The sequence below is a fragment of the Girardinichthys multiradiatus genome, chromosome 21, assembly GCF_021462225.1.
Source record: "Girardinichthys multiradiatus isolate DD_20200921_A chromosome 21, DD_fGirMul_XY1, whole genome shotgun sequence".
In the NCBI taxonomy this organism is placed as follows: Eukaryota; Metazoa; Chordata; class Actinopteri; order Cyprinodontiformes; family Goodeidae; genus Girardinichthys; species Girardinichthys multiradiatus.
In genome coordinates this window covers 4,000,328-4,017,978 of record NC_061813.1, presented here as the reverse complement: position 1 = coordinate 4,017,978, position 17,651 = coordinate 4,000,328, and the positions used below count along the sequence as shown (strand labels likewise).

The 17,651-nt window shown below is 44.3% G+C and overlaps 1 protein-coding gene across 1 annotated transcript in view; it reads left to right on the top strand.

Moving 5' to 3' along the window:
- LOC124858110 (tissue factor-like) overlaps nucleotides 1-17,370 on the top strand; it is a 32,295-nt gene extending 14,925 nt beyond the window's left edge. Inside the window, exons 4-6 of the mRNA XM_047349918.1 lie at nucleotides 10,638-10,816; nucleotides 10,982-11,150; nucleotides 16,715-17,370. Of these exons, the coding sequence (XP_047205874.1) occupies nucleotides 10,638-10,816; nucleotides 10,982-11,150; nucleotides 16,715-16,824 (458 nt within the window). The 3' untranslated portion in view covers nucleotides 16,825-17,370. The remainder of the gene's footprint in view (nucleotides 1-10,637; nucleotides 10,817-10,981; nucleotides 11,151-16,714) is intronic.
- The last annotated feature ends 281 nt before the right edge of the window (nucleotides 17,371-17,651 follow it).

Here is a 17,651-nt window from a genome sequence, read left to right as displayed (position 1 = left end):
ACCAACCTGCTGGAATCCTCAGGCGTAATTGGAATCCGGCTCCGAAGGACCAAATAATGTGTTGTGATTATGAATCAGAGAATATTATTTAATATTTAATATTAATATTTTAATATTTTATCAAATAATATTTCGGTCTGTTAAGGGTTGTCCTGCGAATACCAGCCCAGTAAGGCGATGGTATTAGGACAAAATAGAAAGGTGTGAGACGAGCTCTGACATAAACTCTGCACACACATGAAATGAATTCACACAATTTCTTAAAATACAATAATTTATTAACAAAAATAAGTCAACTTGACAAAAATAAGTCTTGGAACCAACTTGGGAATAATCAGCAACATTTAGACAACCCTTCACAATGCAAGATCAGATAAAATATTATTTTAATGAAATAATATTTTAAAGAATGAACTGCTGAATAAAACCAACCTTCTGGATGACTAATTCTCAACGGTGTCTAATTAGCTGCCTTCATTTATTCAAATAATATTTGAAGAAATATTATAAAGGCAATATTTTGGAAACGAGCCAAATCTTTCTGAAGAAATGGGTTTAATGGTGTTTACTTAGTTATCAAATCTAGTAAATGATGTTCAGGGACTATTATTCACTAGCTTGAAAACCAACAACCTTTCTGTTGAATACTCTTTAGTAGCAAGCATGTGTTCTTACCGGTTAGCAGTTGAGCTAACAAAGAAGTAGATAGCTTAGCACCAGAAACAAACACATACCTTTTAAATACCTCGGTTAATATAAGGGTTAAAATGCATAAGCGCGGACGGCGCGTTATGATCAATGTTCTGTTTAAATATCACCCTTTAAATAAAGTTTGTCATAACTTTAAAAGCATACAAAGAACACAAACCGGGCACGTGTGCTGCAGATGGCCTGCTAGCACTAAGGTAGCCGAGTTTCACAAAAGCAAATTTCATAAATGAAAACGTTCAGATCATTTCATCAACTGTTAATCTGTCTCCGCCCAAAACACCTAACCTCATGAACCGTGGTGAGGAAACGTTGTCCAAGGGCGAAGTTTGAAAAAACGTCCAGTCAAAAGCGGTTAGCTTTCAGCTAACCTGACCTCCGGAGCTGTGGCTTGAAAGACAGCTTGTTCTGTCCGTCAACCAGCTGTTCATTACCGTAAACACGGTGGTGCAGGCCGTTGTCCTTCTTTCAGACTCGGCTTGTAGAAACAGCCTCTCTACTGAGGATTTCTCTGCGACACAGTTTTGCTTCTGTGGGGGCTTCGGAGAGAAAATGTAAGCAACTCTTACACCTTAATTTCCCCGTTCATGAATGAAATCACCGGTTACACAAACAGTGCTCCACTCATACTTATCTTGTGCATATGATCGAGTGATCATATGCACATATTCCCTAGTTACAATAAACGTTGCTCTCTAAGGATGGGAAAAACAGCTGCAACGTATACAGGTCATAAACACCATTATCTTGTAACAGTACACTTTCACAGTCTCCCCCATCTTAAGATCAGTATGTCTTCTGTTCAGCACAATCAGCCACCTTCTTTATGACATCCTCATCTGTGACTGCTTCCTTCTCAGCTCCACCTTTGATCCTTGCCTGCAGACAAACTCATCACATCCTTACTCACACATACATCATGAAAGGTTATAAAGATCTAATTGTAAAGTTAATAGAAAAGGAAAAAATATAAGATAAATCTATATACAATTATTCCAACATTACTCACCGTCTTCCGCTTCATCCAGGACTGGGTCGCAGGGGCAGCAGACTCAGTAGAGACTCCCCAGTCACTTCCTCCAGCTCCTCCTGGGGGAGCCCAAGGCATGACCCAAAGTTCATGGCCATAGTTGAGGATAGGAGCATAGACCGACCGGTAAATCGAGAGCTCCGCTTTTCGGCTCAGCTCTCGTTACCACAACGACCCGGCACAGCGTTCCCATTACTGCGGCAGCTGCACCAATCCGTCTGTCGACCTCCCGCTCCATTCTCCCCTCACTCGTGAACAAGATTCCAAGATACTCGAACTCCTCCACTTGAGGCAGGAACTCCCCTCCAACCTGAAGAGGGTAAGCCACCCTTTTCTGGTCGAGAACCATGGCCTCGGACTTGGAGAAGCTGATCTTCATCCCAGGCGCTTCACACTCGGTTGCGAACCACCCCAGTGCATGCTGTAGGTCTTCGCTAGAGGGGGCCAGCAGGACCACATCATCTACAAAAAGAACCGCACCCCATCCGGTCCCTGGCTGCGCCTAGAAATCCTGTCCATAAAGTTATGAATGGGACCAATGACAAAGGGCAGCCCTGCCGGAGTCTAGAATGCACCGGAAACAGGTCAGACTTAGTGCCAGCAGTGCGGACCAAACTCCAGCTCCGCTTGTACAGAGACCGGATGGCCACTATTTAAGGGCCCCCGACTCCGAACTCCTGGAGCACCCCCCACAAGGCACCACGAGGGACACAGTTGAGTGCCTTCTCCAGGTCCACAAAACACATGTGGACAGGTTGGGCAAACTCCCATGAACCATCGAGAACCCTGCAGAGGGTGTAGAGGTGGTCCAGCGTTCCAGTGGACGAAAACCACACTGCTCCTCCTGAAGTTGAGGATCGACTATTGGCCAGATTCTCCTCTCCAATAACCCTGGCATAGGCCTTAACCCGGAGGCTGAGGAGTGTGATTCCCTATAATTGGAACATACGCTCCGGTCACCCTTCTTATGAAGGGGGACCACCACCCCGGTGTGCCAGTCCAGACCGCCACGCAATGTTAAAGAGGGGTGTCAACCATGACAGCCCCACAATATCCAGAGACTTGGAGTACTCAGGGCAGATCTCATCCACCCCCCCAAGCCCTGCCACTGTGGAGCTTTTTAACCACCTCAGTGACTTCAGTCTGGGTGATGAAATAGTCCAACCACCCGGGTCCCCATCCTCTGCTTCCACCAGGGGTAATGTGTGATGGCAGGATTGAGGAGATCCTTGAAGTACAACTTCCCTTCCCCCGATAAAGTCCACAGTCGAGGTCAGCATCTCCCCACCCCCACTGTAAACAGGGTTGGCGAAGCACTGCTTCCCTGTCCTGAGGCGCCAGACAGTTTGCCAGAATCGCTTCGAGGCAAACTGGTAGCCCTTCTCCATGGCATGAGTTTTTGCCTCTGCCACAGCCCGGGCTGCGGCACGCTTGGCCTCACGGTACCAGTCAGCTGGCTCAGGAGCCCCACAAGCCAACCACAGCCGATAGGACTCCTTCTTCAGCTTGACAGCATCCGTTATTGCCGGTGTCCACCACCGGGTTTGGGGATTGGTGCTGCGCAAGGCATCGCAGACCTTATGGCCACAACTATAGGCGGCAGGATCGACAATAGAACGTGTCATGGCAAACTGTCTCCGAGTGGACTCTTATGTCTCCAACCTCCCTTGGAATCTGGTCAAAGCTCTCCCGGAGGTGGGGGTTGAATTCATCTCTGGCCAAGATGCTAGATGTTCCCAGCAGACCCTCGCTATACGCTTGGGCCTGCCAAGTCTGTCTGGCTTGCTCATCTTCCAGCGGACCCAAATCAGCACCAGGTGGTGATCGGGGACAGCTCAGCCCCTCTCTTCACCAGAGTGTCCAAAACATGCGGCTGAAGATCTGAAGACACAACAACAATCAGTGACCTCCTGCCTGGGTGTCCAGGTGTCAAGTGCACTGATGAACACCCTTATGCTTGAACATGGTGTTCATTATGGACAATCCGTGATTAGCACAGAAGTCCAATAATGAAACACCATTCAGATTCAGATCGAGGCCATTCCTCCCAATCACAGCTCTCCAGGTGTTACTGTCTTTTCCCATGTGGGCATTGAAGTCCCCCAGTAGAATAACAGAGTCTCCAGTAGGGGCACTGTGCAGCACCCCCGACAGTGACGCCAAGAAGGCACTGCCACTTGGCCCGTAGGCCGAAACGACAGTCAGAGACCTGTCCCCAACCCGAAGGCGCAGGGATGCAACCCTCTCATCCACCAGGGCAAACCCCAACACGAGACGGCTGAGCTGGGGAGCAACAATCAAACCCACCCCAGCTTGCCGCCCCCTCCCTGCGGGCCACTCCAGAGTAGAAGAGAGTCCAACGTCTCTCGAGGAGCTGGGTTCCTGAGCCCACGCTGTGCATGGAGGCGAACCCGACTATTTCTAGTTGATATCTCTCGACCTTCCGCACAAGCCCAGGCTCCTCCCCCCCCAGCGAGGTGACATTTCACATCCCTAGAGCCAGCCTAAGCATCCGGAGATTGGGTCGTCGAGGTTTCCACCTTCGTCCGCTGCCCGATCCTCTTTGCACTGGTCCCTCATGGTTCCCCCCTGCAGGTGGTGGACCCACTGGGGGAAGGGCTCTTGTTTGGGCTTGGCCCGGCCGAGTCCCACGAGGAGGACCCGGAGAGGAATACATAATTTCGCCAGACAGCCAAAGCTAACCAACAGGTGGCTAGTGCCCCAACAGCAAAGATTGAAATCGTGGCCAACCTAGAAGTAATCCTCCTGGAACTTAGTGGGTTTCGGCAGGAAATCAACGAAAGGTTGAAGACAATTAAAGGCGAGATTTCAAGGTTAAATATAAGACTGGGCGAAATGGAAGAGAGAATAGAACAAGCCGAGGAAAGGATACAAACTATGGATGATGCAGTGGCGGAGATGCTAAAACTTCAGCTGAAGCTAGAGGACAAGCTAACAGACTTGGAGAGTTGCTCCAGGCGAGACAACATAAGAATATACGGAGTGTTTATGGGTGCCGAAAAGGACTTTACTACTACGGTATTATTCTTTGAAAATCCGCTGCATGAGGGGCTACAATTATCCAAAGAATCATTGCCAGATCTGCACGTTGAGAGGGTGCATTGTTCCTTTGAGCCACAGCCACAGGATGGAGGGTCCCCTCGTTCCATCATAGTAAAATACCAGAGATAATTCAAAAGACCTGGTCTTCAGCAAAGCATGTTAGATGAAGAGGTTCAAATGGATGGAGAAACACGTAAACCTCGACTATGACTACGCACAGCGCATCGTTGCCAATGTAGAGAATAAGGTTTTGAAAGAGAACCAAAGACGGTTCCAGGTCTTATTTCCAGCAGGGCTGTGGGTAAAATACAAGGGCGAGATCAAAGTGTACGACTCAGCAACAGACGCGGCAGAGGACCTAAGGAGACGAGGATATGCAGTCAAACTAAGCACAGGAGTCCCTCACAGAGAGGATAAAGCAGCTGACCTGGACGAGAGCGAGGCAACCCACAGCGAGGAAGGCATCCGACTCCGGCAGAAGTAAGAGCTGTAAAGCTCTCACAAGGTAAGGGCTTTCAGAAGATCCTCACCAAACAATCTGTTAGATTAAAGACTTTAGTCTTTTTGCTTTACTAGTCGGCGTTCCCATTACGGTCAATGAGAGTAAAAGGCTAGGTGAGTAAGCAACGATCTTCATTATCGGCAGTTCTGAGGGAGTAATTGCAGGATATGGCTTAAGCAACTAAACATCACCCCCTCTGGGAACAGGGGTAGAGTTTGTCTTGTAGTGCCCATTAGGGGTACTAGGATCATTCGGTATTGTATATTGTTACTGTTTGTCGTTAGCTTACATTATGTTCGGTAAGAGTGTTTTACTTTACTTTCTGTTCATTCTCTGCTGTTGTGGTCAGAGGAGGGGAAGCTTGTCAGTTTGTTTACTGAATGGCCTACTAAGTGAAATACTTAAATGCAGGACACGCTGATAAAAATGGTCTCACTTAATATAAACACTGTGCTCAATCCAATTAAAATTAAAGCCAATGAAAATGCTATCACAGTTAAAAAGGGACAAAGTCCAGATAGCATTCATTCAGGAATCGCATCTTGATGACTCTGAACATGCAAAATTAAATAAAATGACATTCAAAATGGTATATTTCTCTTCCCATAGCTCAGGAAGAGGAGGGGGGTGACGATTTTGCTGTCTGGGGCAGTTAATGTCACGATCTGAGGTTAGGGCTCGGCATATTGTGAAATACGATTTACTTAAATAAGGCTCCTGGTTCAGCACTTACAAGATCACTGGAGAATCAGACGAATACCCTGTTTAGCACTATGCAGGGAAACACAAGGAGCACGAGGAGAGACATGACATTTAATGAGGAACCAGTAGAGAACAATGAACATAGACCAGGTTAAATGCAGGGAGAGGAGGAGAGTGGACCAATGAGAGGAAAGCTAAGTTGATCTGATTATTAGTGGAAAAAGGTGCGAGAACCGGCTGTGGAGACTGAGGGAATGGTGGTTACTAAAGTGATTAATGCTGAGAAACGCAGGGACACAAGGAACTAAACTAGACTGAAAATGTAAACAAACCAGAAACCGGGAAGTGGGACACTGGGTATGAAAGAGACAATAAATACAGAACTAGCAGGGGGGAGCAGAGAGAGCGAAGACCTAAGATAACAGATAACTAAAACATAAACAATAAGTGGAAACTAAACCTAGCAGGAACAAATGATCAAATACTATTAACTGCCAGAGAAGAACTGAAACAGAAGGGACTTACACAGAATAATAAACCAGGAAGGGAGAAATAAACATGAAGAACTAAGCAAGAGAAAACTATACTAGAAGTAAGGCTGCGGAGAACAACTAATATTAAGGGAAACAAACAACTAAGTAAACAATAACAAAAGGAGACCTAAGAACAAGGGAGGACGGATCACCAGAACTAAAGGTGCAGAAGTACTGACAGAACTAAACCAAACACCAGGATAACAGAAGGAATAACTAAACATAGGAAAACTACTCAACATGAGGAACCAACACTTCTGACAGTTAATTTTGAATATATATCAGAAAATAAGGATAACAAATGGAAATACAGCATGTTATGGTAATTGGGAAAATTTAGGGGGTCTAAATGTTTACATACTTAATGTTTACATACATTTTGGGAGTAACTGACTGGTTTATAAACATGTCTTCGACGTTATGACAACAAAAAGTAGAGGGAATTGTAATATGCGGGGGGGATTTTAATATTTGACTGCATCCAAGACTAGATTCATCCAATGGACCCAAAGCCATAAATATGGGTAAAAGAATAAATACATTAATGGAGGAATTTGGAATTTTGGACACTTGGCGGGAATTGAGGTCGAGACTACACACATTACTTCGCCGTACATAACATATTTTCACTTACTGATTTTTTATGTTCAAAAATTATTTTCATAGATGTGAGGTCGGTACCAGTGCGCTTTTGGATCACAATCCAGTCTACCCGTCACTTCAGTTGTTCATCAAGAGCAGATCCACCCTTTTATAATGAGTTGTCTAATGAATTATTATTTGTTTGTGTTTTATCTCCAAACACGGCAAACAGTATAACTTGGAGACACTGATCCTGAGTCTAGATGCTGAAAAAGCTTTTGACTCAGTTTGGGGGGCCTTTTTACACAAAGTCTTAATGAAGTTTGGTTTTTACCCAAGTTTAGTGGGTACAGTTGCAGCATTGTACAGCAAATCTACAGCAAGGATTAAAGTTAATGGGGACTTCTCTGATGTTGCAGAGAGGATCCCGTCAGGGTTGCAGCACCTCCCTGCTACTCCTTGCCTTCTTTCTAAAGCCCCTGGCCCAGTGGATAAGACAGGGACCTGCTATTAAAGATGGCATCAGGGTAACAAAAACTGTCCCCATTTGCGGATGACGTGGTTATATTTTTAACTCAACCAAATCAAACACTTCCCAAATTAATGGCAGGATTTGAGAAATACGGAAATGTCAACATAACCCAAATACTGTGTTTGAATTTCAACCCAACAGAAAAGATTCAGTGTTTACTAGTTAAAGTGCCTATACAACATTTTCATGAATGGGACAGGATGTGGACGAAATACCTATGGCAGCACAAAAGGGCCAGATTTAAATATAAAACACTGCCATTATCAAAAGAAAAAGGGGGTATGGGTCTTTTGGTCTTAAGGAATATTACTATGCTGCCCAGCTTAAAACTCTAGTACGTTAAGTTACCCAAAGTACTCAGCAGGCTGGAAGGACATAGAACATAATATCACAGAAGACATGCCCATTATGGCCATGTTAGCAGATACCACACTGCAGAAGTCCATAATGGCTTCCCATGATTTTATGATCGATTCCTTACAAAATTCCTGGAATGAAACCATCAAGATTTGCAAACTTGCTGATCTCTCCAAAATTTTAAGGTGGTGTGCTTAGGACTACGATTTTGTGCCAAATAGATAAGGTGACCACTTTAAAAGAATGATATCAAAAGGATTAATGACCTATTACTCCTTTACCCAAAAGGAGGCCTTTTCGAGTTTTGAGGCCCTAGGGATTAACCATAACTTAGAGCAAATTGATTTTTACAGCTATCTGCAGGTTAGACATTATTTCTACCAAAACATGAAAGCAGTGTTTGAAGGAATATATTTAAGCTTTTTAGGGATATTCCTAACATTAACAGAGTCTCATCCACAGAACATAATATCCAGGTTATACTAAGGTATCCAAAAATGTTTTTAAGAAATATTAAGTAACGGTGGGAGAAAGAGGGCAACATGGTTTTTTCACTTGAGAGTTGGGCCAAGATATGCCAACTACAGTGGACAATAACAGGATCCAATACATGGTGAGAGTTCAGTTGGAAGAATATATTTAGATACTTTATCACACCTGTTCAGACACCTCACCGAGGTGGTGGATACATGGTGTGATGGCTTCAGCCCCACTTTGATAAAGTCAATTCACATTCTCACCTCATAAGTTTGTTTTGTTTTGAGATTAAACATGTGTTTTAGTTAGGTAATTCATTAATTTCCTTACTTAAACTAACAATAATAGAATGGAACACACAGATAGTAGCATAAAGTGGTTTGTTGTTATTATGTTTTTCTTTTTTGAGTTACCTGGTTTGGGGAGTCGGCTGCTTCCTGTCTTGGAAAGAGGCGTGGCCAAGAGCTGAGGACTTAGAAAGCATAACGCCAGCTCAGTAGGACCAACTATTTGCCTGTCAGCTAAGGGGGTGTTTAGGTGAATTTACATCATTTGGTTCTTAGGTAGTAGAGATGTTTAGTTCTGTTTCCCCCCTATTGTGTATGAGTGGTCTGGCTAATTCACTATATAGGTTAACCTTCTGTGTCTTTGCGTTAGGTCAGTTTGGAGTTACGTTGTGTATATTTTGTTTCCTTAGCTAATAGTTTGTGAGTTCCCATTTTGAGAAGAGTTATATTTAGTTGACCTCTTTTATGGGCCCATAAGCTATATTTTGGAACTTTGCTATTTTTTAAGTTTGTTGGGTAAAATAAAGACCCACTTGGAATATACTTTCCTGTGTCTGCTATGCCTTTACTGCTCGGTCCCTCACACATGGATACATGGCTAATGGTGCCAACCACTTTCATATTTTCTGGGAATACAAGGTCATCACTAACTATTGGATAGAGATATGTGAACATATCAGTAATGTCTTTTGTGCAAGAATTCCTCTGAAATGGGAAAGACTGTACCTGGTTGATGTACATGTGCTGAGTTCGAAAGACAAAAGATTTCTAATTATGTTACTTGTGGGTAAGAAAGCCATCACTAGAAAATGGTTGAAAATGGAACCGCCATCCATCAAAGGCTTGATAAACATTGTGCGAAATACATGTCATGGAGAATTTGTATTTTTCCCTCAGAATGAGAAAGGACATATTCTTCCAAATCTGGACAAAATGGACTGAGTATGTAAAACCCTTAAGATCAGACTTCTCCTGAGCAATACAATTTATAACTATAGATCTATCCCTGTTAATTCTGGTACGCTTCCAACACTTATTTCTGTTTGTAGAAGTATATTTGTCTAAATGTTGAAAACAATAAAAATAAAAAAATATTTATATATATAATACATATTTATATATATATATATATATATATATAATAAAGAAGTTTATGTGTTTACTTACTGTTTACAGGGTGGATCCCTGTGCGATTGAGCCGGTAGCATTTGATCACAGCTGGACTCGACTCTGTTTACCTAATGGGTGAAGGTTATTGTTTGGTTGGATTTCCTTAGGGGGTTTCATAATAAGGGAGGCTGAATACAAATGCATACCAAATTATTTGTAAAAAACACAAAAAACTCTGCATAATTCTTCTTCTACCTCATAAGCATGCACTACTGTGATCTGTATAAAATCTCAGTAAATTAAATTAAAGTTTTGTGGCTGTAACATTAAAACATCTGAAAAGGTTCAAGACGCATGAAGACTTATAACAGATGATTGCAGGAGGAGCCCAGATTCAAGACTGTTAATATTGAATTTTTTTCTACAAAAAAGGTCAACTGGAAGGATTTTAGAGAGTACAGTAGAGGAGCTTATCAGTTAGGCTGATAACAGAGGAACCTTGCTGACAGCTGTACCCATGCAGCTAGTGGGCCTATCTCAGAGAAAGTCCAGGCTCAGTCCGTCCCTGGGTGTGTCTTCCTGTGCACCATATTATCTGGTCATTGCTTCTACTTAATTAAGTTGGCTACTAGCTGTTGTTGTCAGTAACTGTCTTATAATTTGGTAGACCTGATGGTTAGAGCTGATGTCTAATTTTACTCACCAAAATATACATGACGTGTTTAAATATTTCACTCTCCTTTCTCCCCCACAGCTGAGATTGGGAGGCCTGACTTCAACCTGAAAGTGAGGGAGGACAAAAAGACCACCTTGTATGTGACTGACCCACCCACAGCTCTGTTTAAAGATGGTCGTCAGCTGAGCATCAGAGATATCTTCTCTGAGAAGTTACAATACAGGGTCATGTACCGGAAAAAAAAGAGCACCGGCATAGTGAGTAATGCCAAACAATCATGCAGAGAAGACCCTTCCCATGTTATTTTTTTATTATCCCATGTTATTATCCCATGTCATTTATGTATGATCATATGTACAATGTTTTCTTAAGTCAGGCCAAACTTAAGCCTTTAACTAATGCATACCTTTTCTTTTTTTCAGAAAACATATGAGTCCAAATCAAGTGTTATAGAGCTTAGCAATCTAGATAAAGGCGAGAGCTACTGCTTCAATGTCCAGGCCTACATTCCTAGCCGCAGCTCTGAGAAGCGGCTTGGAGAGCTGAGTACAACCAAGTGCTCTGATAATGATGACCAGTCTATCTTTAAAGGTCAGTTCTTCTATTCTGTTCCTTTTTTTGCAGGGAATTACTAACCTAAGTTATTGTTGATGTTCCAGTGGGCACATTCACGTCATGTTCTAGAAGGGTTAAAAGGCAATACCTCATACAAACTGTTTCAGCAAGTTCTACTTAGATTGTCTGTCAGCAAAACAACTTCAAATAATGCTGTAGGACATAAAGTCCAGCATCAGTGAATTCCTGACTATAAAAAGCTCCCCAACATCACATGATGTACATCATGTTTTTGTGCAGAATCAAAGCTGCCATAATAAAGAATACATACATAAATAAATGACTCAATAAAATAATTACTGGGCCAAAAAGAAACTAGAAATATAGTGTGTTGTTTAATACAACATTTTAGATTTTATTTATTTTAATCCACTCTTTTTATTTAAACCACAAATTTTCAAATCATATTTTTTTCTTAAACTGTAGATTTTTCCTTTGTTTATTTAAGACAAGTTAATTTCTTGTTTTATGTTTCCTACACCTTTTATTCCTTTTATATTTATTACCACTTAAATATATTGGAAACACATTTTTTCCCCTCATAAATAAATTATTTTCAAGGGCACACGCTGATGGTGTAGGGGTTAAGCGCGCAACCATGTGCAGAGGCTACAGTCCTCGAAGCGGCTGTCCTGGGTTTGAGTCCCAGACCTGCCGACATTTGCCAATGTCTCCCCCTCTTTCCTGTCTGCCTACTGTCAAAAAGTAAATAAAGGCCACTAGTGTGGAAAAAATATCTTTAAAAAAAAATTAATTATTTTAAAATTATTTTACTGTCCGTTTAACTGTTAAACAGTGATATATTTCCCCCTCTAATATATCTCTGTTGCATTTTTTTTTCACCCAACACATTTCCCTGACCCCATTTATTTCTGTCTTTCTTTTTTACATTCCTTGGTCACGGTACTATGGCAGGCCATTTTAACATGAAATCGGTTTCATCATACTTACATTCCAGATATCTGTAATTGATTTATGACTAGGCATATTAGTTAATTTAGATATCCCTGTTAAATTTTGACAAGGCAAAATACCAATTTCAGATATCTCTAATTCAATTCTGACTAGTAGAAATTCAATTCAGTTTTATTTATATAGCGCCAATTCACAACACATGTCGTCTCAAGGACCTTCACAAAGTCAATTTAATTTAATCATATAGCCTTCAAGTCAGGTATATACATTCCAGTTAATCCTAACTATCAAACAGTGCAGTCAGATTCATTTATTTATTTAAATTGGTTAAAAAGTTTTCCTATCTAAGGAAACCCAGCAAAAGTGTTAGTGACAACGGAGAGGAAAAACTCCCATTTAACAGGAAGAAACTGCCAGCAGAACCAGAACCAGGCTTAGTGTGAGCAGCCATCTTCCACAACAGACCGAGGGTTTGAGAGAACAGAACAGAGACACAAAAAGAACACAGAAGCTCTGATCCAAGAGTACTTTCTATGGGAAGGAAAAGTAATTGTTAATGGATGTAAAGTACAGACCAAAAGTTTGGACACACCTTCTCATTCAAAGAGTTGTCTTTATTTTCATGACTATGAATACATTATTCATAGTCATGAAAATAAAGAAAACTCCTTGAAAAATATACCCCTCCTTGAACCGCCACCTTAAAGTTTTGTGGCTGTAACATTAAAACATCTGAAAAGGTTCAAGACGCATGAAGACTTATAGCAGATGATTGCAGGAGGAGCCCAGATTCAAGACTGTTAATATTGAATTTTTTTCTACAAAAAAGGTCAACTGGAAGGATTTTAGAGAGTACAGTAGAGGAGCTTATCAGTTAGGCTGATAACAGAGGAACCTTGCTGACAGCTGTACCCATGCAGCTAGTGGGCCTATCTCAGAGAAAGTCCAGGCTCAGTCTGTCCCTGGGTGTGTCTTCCTGTGCACCATATGGAGGGGTTTGAGTGCTCGAACGATCCTAGAGGCTATGTTGTCTGGTGTTTAAATGCCCCTGGTAGGGTCTCCCATGGCAAACAGGCTCTAGGTGACAGGTCAGACAAAGAGTGGTTCAAGAACCCCTCATGACGACTACAAAATCGAGGCACGTGACGTCGCCCGGTACGGCAGAGCCGGGGTCCCACCCTGGAGCCAGGTCTGGGGTCGGGACTCGTCGGAGAGCGCCTGGTAGCTGGGTTGCTCCTCGCGGGACCCGGCCGGGCCAAGCCCGAACGAGAGACGCGACACCATCCCCCAGTGGGCCCACCACCGACAGGGGGAACCGTGAGGGACCGGTGCAAAGGGGATTGGACGAATGTGGAGACCTCGGCGGCCCTATCCCCGGATGCTTAGGCTGGCTCTAGGGACGTGGAATGTCACCTCGCTGGGGGGCAAAGAGCCTGAGCTTGTACGGGAGGTCGAGAGATATCGACTAGAAATAGTCGGGCTCGCCTCCACGCACAGAATGGGCTCTGGAACCCATCTCCTTGAGAGGGGCTGGACTCTCTTCTACTCTGGAGTGGCCCACGGGGAGAGGCGGCGGGCTGGGGTGGGTTTGCTTGTCACCCCCCAGCTCAGCCGTCTCGTGTTGGGGTTTACCACAGTGGATGAGAGGGTCGCATCCCTGCGCCTTTGGGTTGGGGAGAGGTCTCTGACTATCATTTCAGTCTACGGGCCGAGTGGTAGTGCGGAGTAATCGGCCTTCTTGGAGTCCCTGTCGGGTGTGCTGGATAGTGCCCCTCCTGGGTACTCCATTATTCTGCTGGGGGACTTCAACGCCCACAAGGGAAACGACAGTGACACCTGGAGAGGCGTGATTGGGAGGAATGGCCTCCCCGATCTGAATCCGAGTGGTGTTTTGTTATTGGACTTCTGTGCTAGTCACAGATTGTCCGTAATGAACACCATGTTCAAACATAAGGGTGTCCATCAGTGCACTTGGCACCAGGATACCCTAGGCAGGTCAATGATCGACTTTGTTGTCATATTATCAGACCTTCGGCCGCATGTTTTGGACACTCGGGTGAAGAGAGGGGCTGAGCTGTCCACTGATCACCACCTGGTGGTGAGTTGGATCCGCTGGGGGAGGAGAAAGCCGGACAGACTTGGCAGGCCCAAGCGCATAGTGAGGGTCTGCTGGGAACGTCTGGCGGACCCGTTGGCCAGGGATGTATTCAACTCTCATCTCCGGGAGAGCTTTGACCAGATTCGGAGGAATGTTGGACACATAGAGTCCGAGTTGACCATGTTCTCCGCATCTATTGTTGATGATGCTGCCTGAAGCTGTGGCCGTGAGGTGTGCGGTGCCTGTCGCGGCGGCAATCGCCGAACCCGGTGGTGGACATCGGGTTCAAGCTGAAGGAGTCCTATCGGCTGTGGTTGGCTTGTGGGACTCCTGAGGCGGCTGACGGGTACCGTGGGGCCGAGCGTGCCGCGGCCCGGGCGGTGGCAGAGGCAAAAACTCGGATCTGGGAGGAGTTTGGTGAGGCCATGGAAAAGGACTACCGGTTGGCCCCGAAGGGATCCTGGCAAACCGTCCGGCGCCTCAGGAGGGAAAGCAGTGCTTCGCCAACACTGTTTACAGTGGGGGTGGGGAGCTGCTGACCTCGACTGGGGACATTATTGGCCGGTGGAAGGAATACTTCGAGGATCTCCTCAACCCTGCCATCACGCATTCCCTGGTGGAAACAGAGGCTGGGGACTCGGGGTTGGACTCTTTCATCACCCAGGGCTGAAATCACCGAGGTGGTTAAAAAGCTCCGTGGTGGCAGGGCTTTGGGGTTGGTGAGATCCGCCCTGAGTACCTCAAGTCTTTGGATGTTGTGGGGCTGTCATGGTTGACACGCCTCTTCAACATTGCGTGGCGGACGGGGACAGTGCCTTTGGATTGGCAGACTGGGGTGGTGGTCCCCCTACATAAGAAGGGTGACCGGAGGGTGTGTTCCAACTACAGGGGGATCACACTCTTCAGCCTCCCTGGTAAGGCCTACGCCAGGGTATTGGAGAGGAGAGTCCTGCCGATAGTCGAACTCCGGCTTCAGGAGGAGCAGTGTGGTTTTCGTCCCGGCGTGGAACACTGGACCAGCTCTATACCCTCTACAGGGTACTCGAGGGTTCATGGGAGTTTGCCCAACCGGTCCACATGTGTTTTGTGGACCTGAAGAAAACATTCCACTGTGTCCCTCGTGATGCCCTGTGGGGGGTGCTCCAAGCGGAGCAGGAGTTTGGTTCGCATTGCCGGCACTAAGTCGGACCTGTTCCTGGTGCATGTTGGACTCCGGCAGGGCTGCCCTTTGTCACCGATTTCTAGACGCAACCAAGGACCGGAGGGTGTCGGGTTTGGGGACCAAAGGATTTCGTCTCTTCTTTTTGCAGATGACGTGGTCCTGCTGGCCCCCTCTAGCCAAGACCTACAGCATGCACTGGGGCGGTTCGCAGCCGAGTGTGAAGCGGCTGGGATGAGGATCAGCTCCTCCAAGTCCGAGGCCATGGTACTCGACCGGAAAAGGGTGGCTTGTCCTCTTCAGGTTGGAGGGGAGTTCCTGCCTCAAGTGGAGGAGTTTAAGTATCTCGGGGTCTTGTTCACGAGTCAGGGAAGAATGGAGCGGGAGATCGACAGACAGATCGGTGCGGCTGCCACAGTAATGGGGTCGCTGTGCCGGTCCGTTGTGGTGAAGAGAGAGCTGAGCCGAAAAGCAAAGCTCTCAATTTACTGGTCGGTCTACGTTCCTACCCTCACCTATGGCCATGAACTTTGGGTCAAGACCGAAAGAACGAGATCCCGGATACAAGCGGCTGAAATGAGCTTCCTCCGTAGGGTGGCCGGGCACTCCCTTAGAGATAGGGTGAGGAGCTCGGCCATCCGGGAGGGGCTCGGAGTAGAGCCGCTGCTCCTCCACATCGAGAGGAGCCAGTTGAGGTGGCTCGGGCATCTATACCGGATGCCTCCTGGACGCCTTCCTCGGGAGGTGTTCCAGGCACGTCCCACCGGGAGGAGGCCCAGGGGACGGCCCAGGACACGCTGGAGGGACTATGTCTCTCGGCTGGTCTGGGAACGCCTTGGGCTCCCCCTGGAGGAACTGGAGGAGGGGTCTGGAGAGAGGGACGTCTGGGCGTCTCTGTTGAGTCTGCGACCCGGTCCCGGATAAGCGGAAGACGACGAGTACGAGTACGAGTACCATCACCTTACTGGGCTGGTATTCACAGGACAACCCTTAACAGACCGAAATATTATTTGATAAAATATTAAAATATTAATATTAAATAATAATCTCAGATTAATAATCCTAACAAGCAAGAAATTATGTTGTATTAGTAAACAGGAAAGATAACATTCAAGAAAAAATATGATTTGAAAATTAGATAAAATAAAAAGAGTTGCTTAAAATAGAAATATATATATCTGATTAACTGATCAATTATTGAATAAATCTCTTTTTATTATTCTGTTGTATTAAATCACTAATCACTTATTGGCCCAGTAATTATTTTATTGAGCCGTTTATTTATTTCTGTGTATTTCTTTATGCATCAAGTAGTGGATTGCTAAGAATTATTCTAATAAAAAATGCTTTGTTTTTCTATTTTTGCAGTATATTCTCTTGCTGTTATTGCTGGTGGCATTCTCCTCATCTTGCTGGCGATAGGTCTCATTATCACGGTCACTATGATCTTGTGGAAACATAAGAGAACAATTCTGTAAAGTGGGACAGAAGGATGTCCACTGCAGGATGTATAAAGTCTCTCCAGCAGGAGAACCTGGCTGCGGTACAGAGCGGTGTCAACCTTCCAACGTCAAACACTGGATTGATCCTTCATGAAGTTTCTGTGAAACTGCCTTCAATATGTCAGAGATTTCAAAGGTTGTTCATTTCAAGCCACAGATACTGTTTAAATTCATAATGAAACTACTTTAGAACTTCATTGTCATTTTTTTTATTATTGTCTGGTGAGCGGTACACGAGATTAAAGAGCTGATATATATTTTTAGCTTGTGAACATTGTATTGTGACTAGTTATGAGGGATTTATTGGCCTCTATAAAAAAAGTTAGTGTATTAATATACTGCAAATAGCTTATATCTGCTGTTTATTGTCTATAAATGTAATAAAAAGGTCTGTTTAATGGTATTTTAGACATCGTTTTTTAAAGTGAAAAATGTATAGAATATGATTTAATATGGACATTTTAAAAATGTCTCTACAGTTTTAAGAAATGATGTTTAAATAAAACTAACTTATAAATCTTATTTATGTACCAATACTCCTGATTTTATTTCCCATTATACCGTTGAAATCAGAACACTTAAAAAATGCACACAATATGTGAATTCTGATATTCTAGTTTAATTTCAATCAATATGCTAACGATTTTTTCATTTAGGCTTAAAATGTCTGTTCAAATGAGCCTAAATAGCATTTTGCTTTGCGTTTTAAACTGTCAATATGTTAACTGCACAGCCTGTTCAGGCAAAACATGTGCCAACACTGCCACCTCATGGACACAGAAAATATGTCACCAACATTTCTT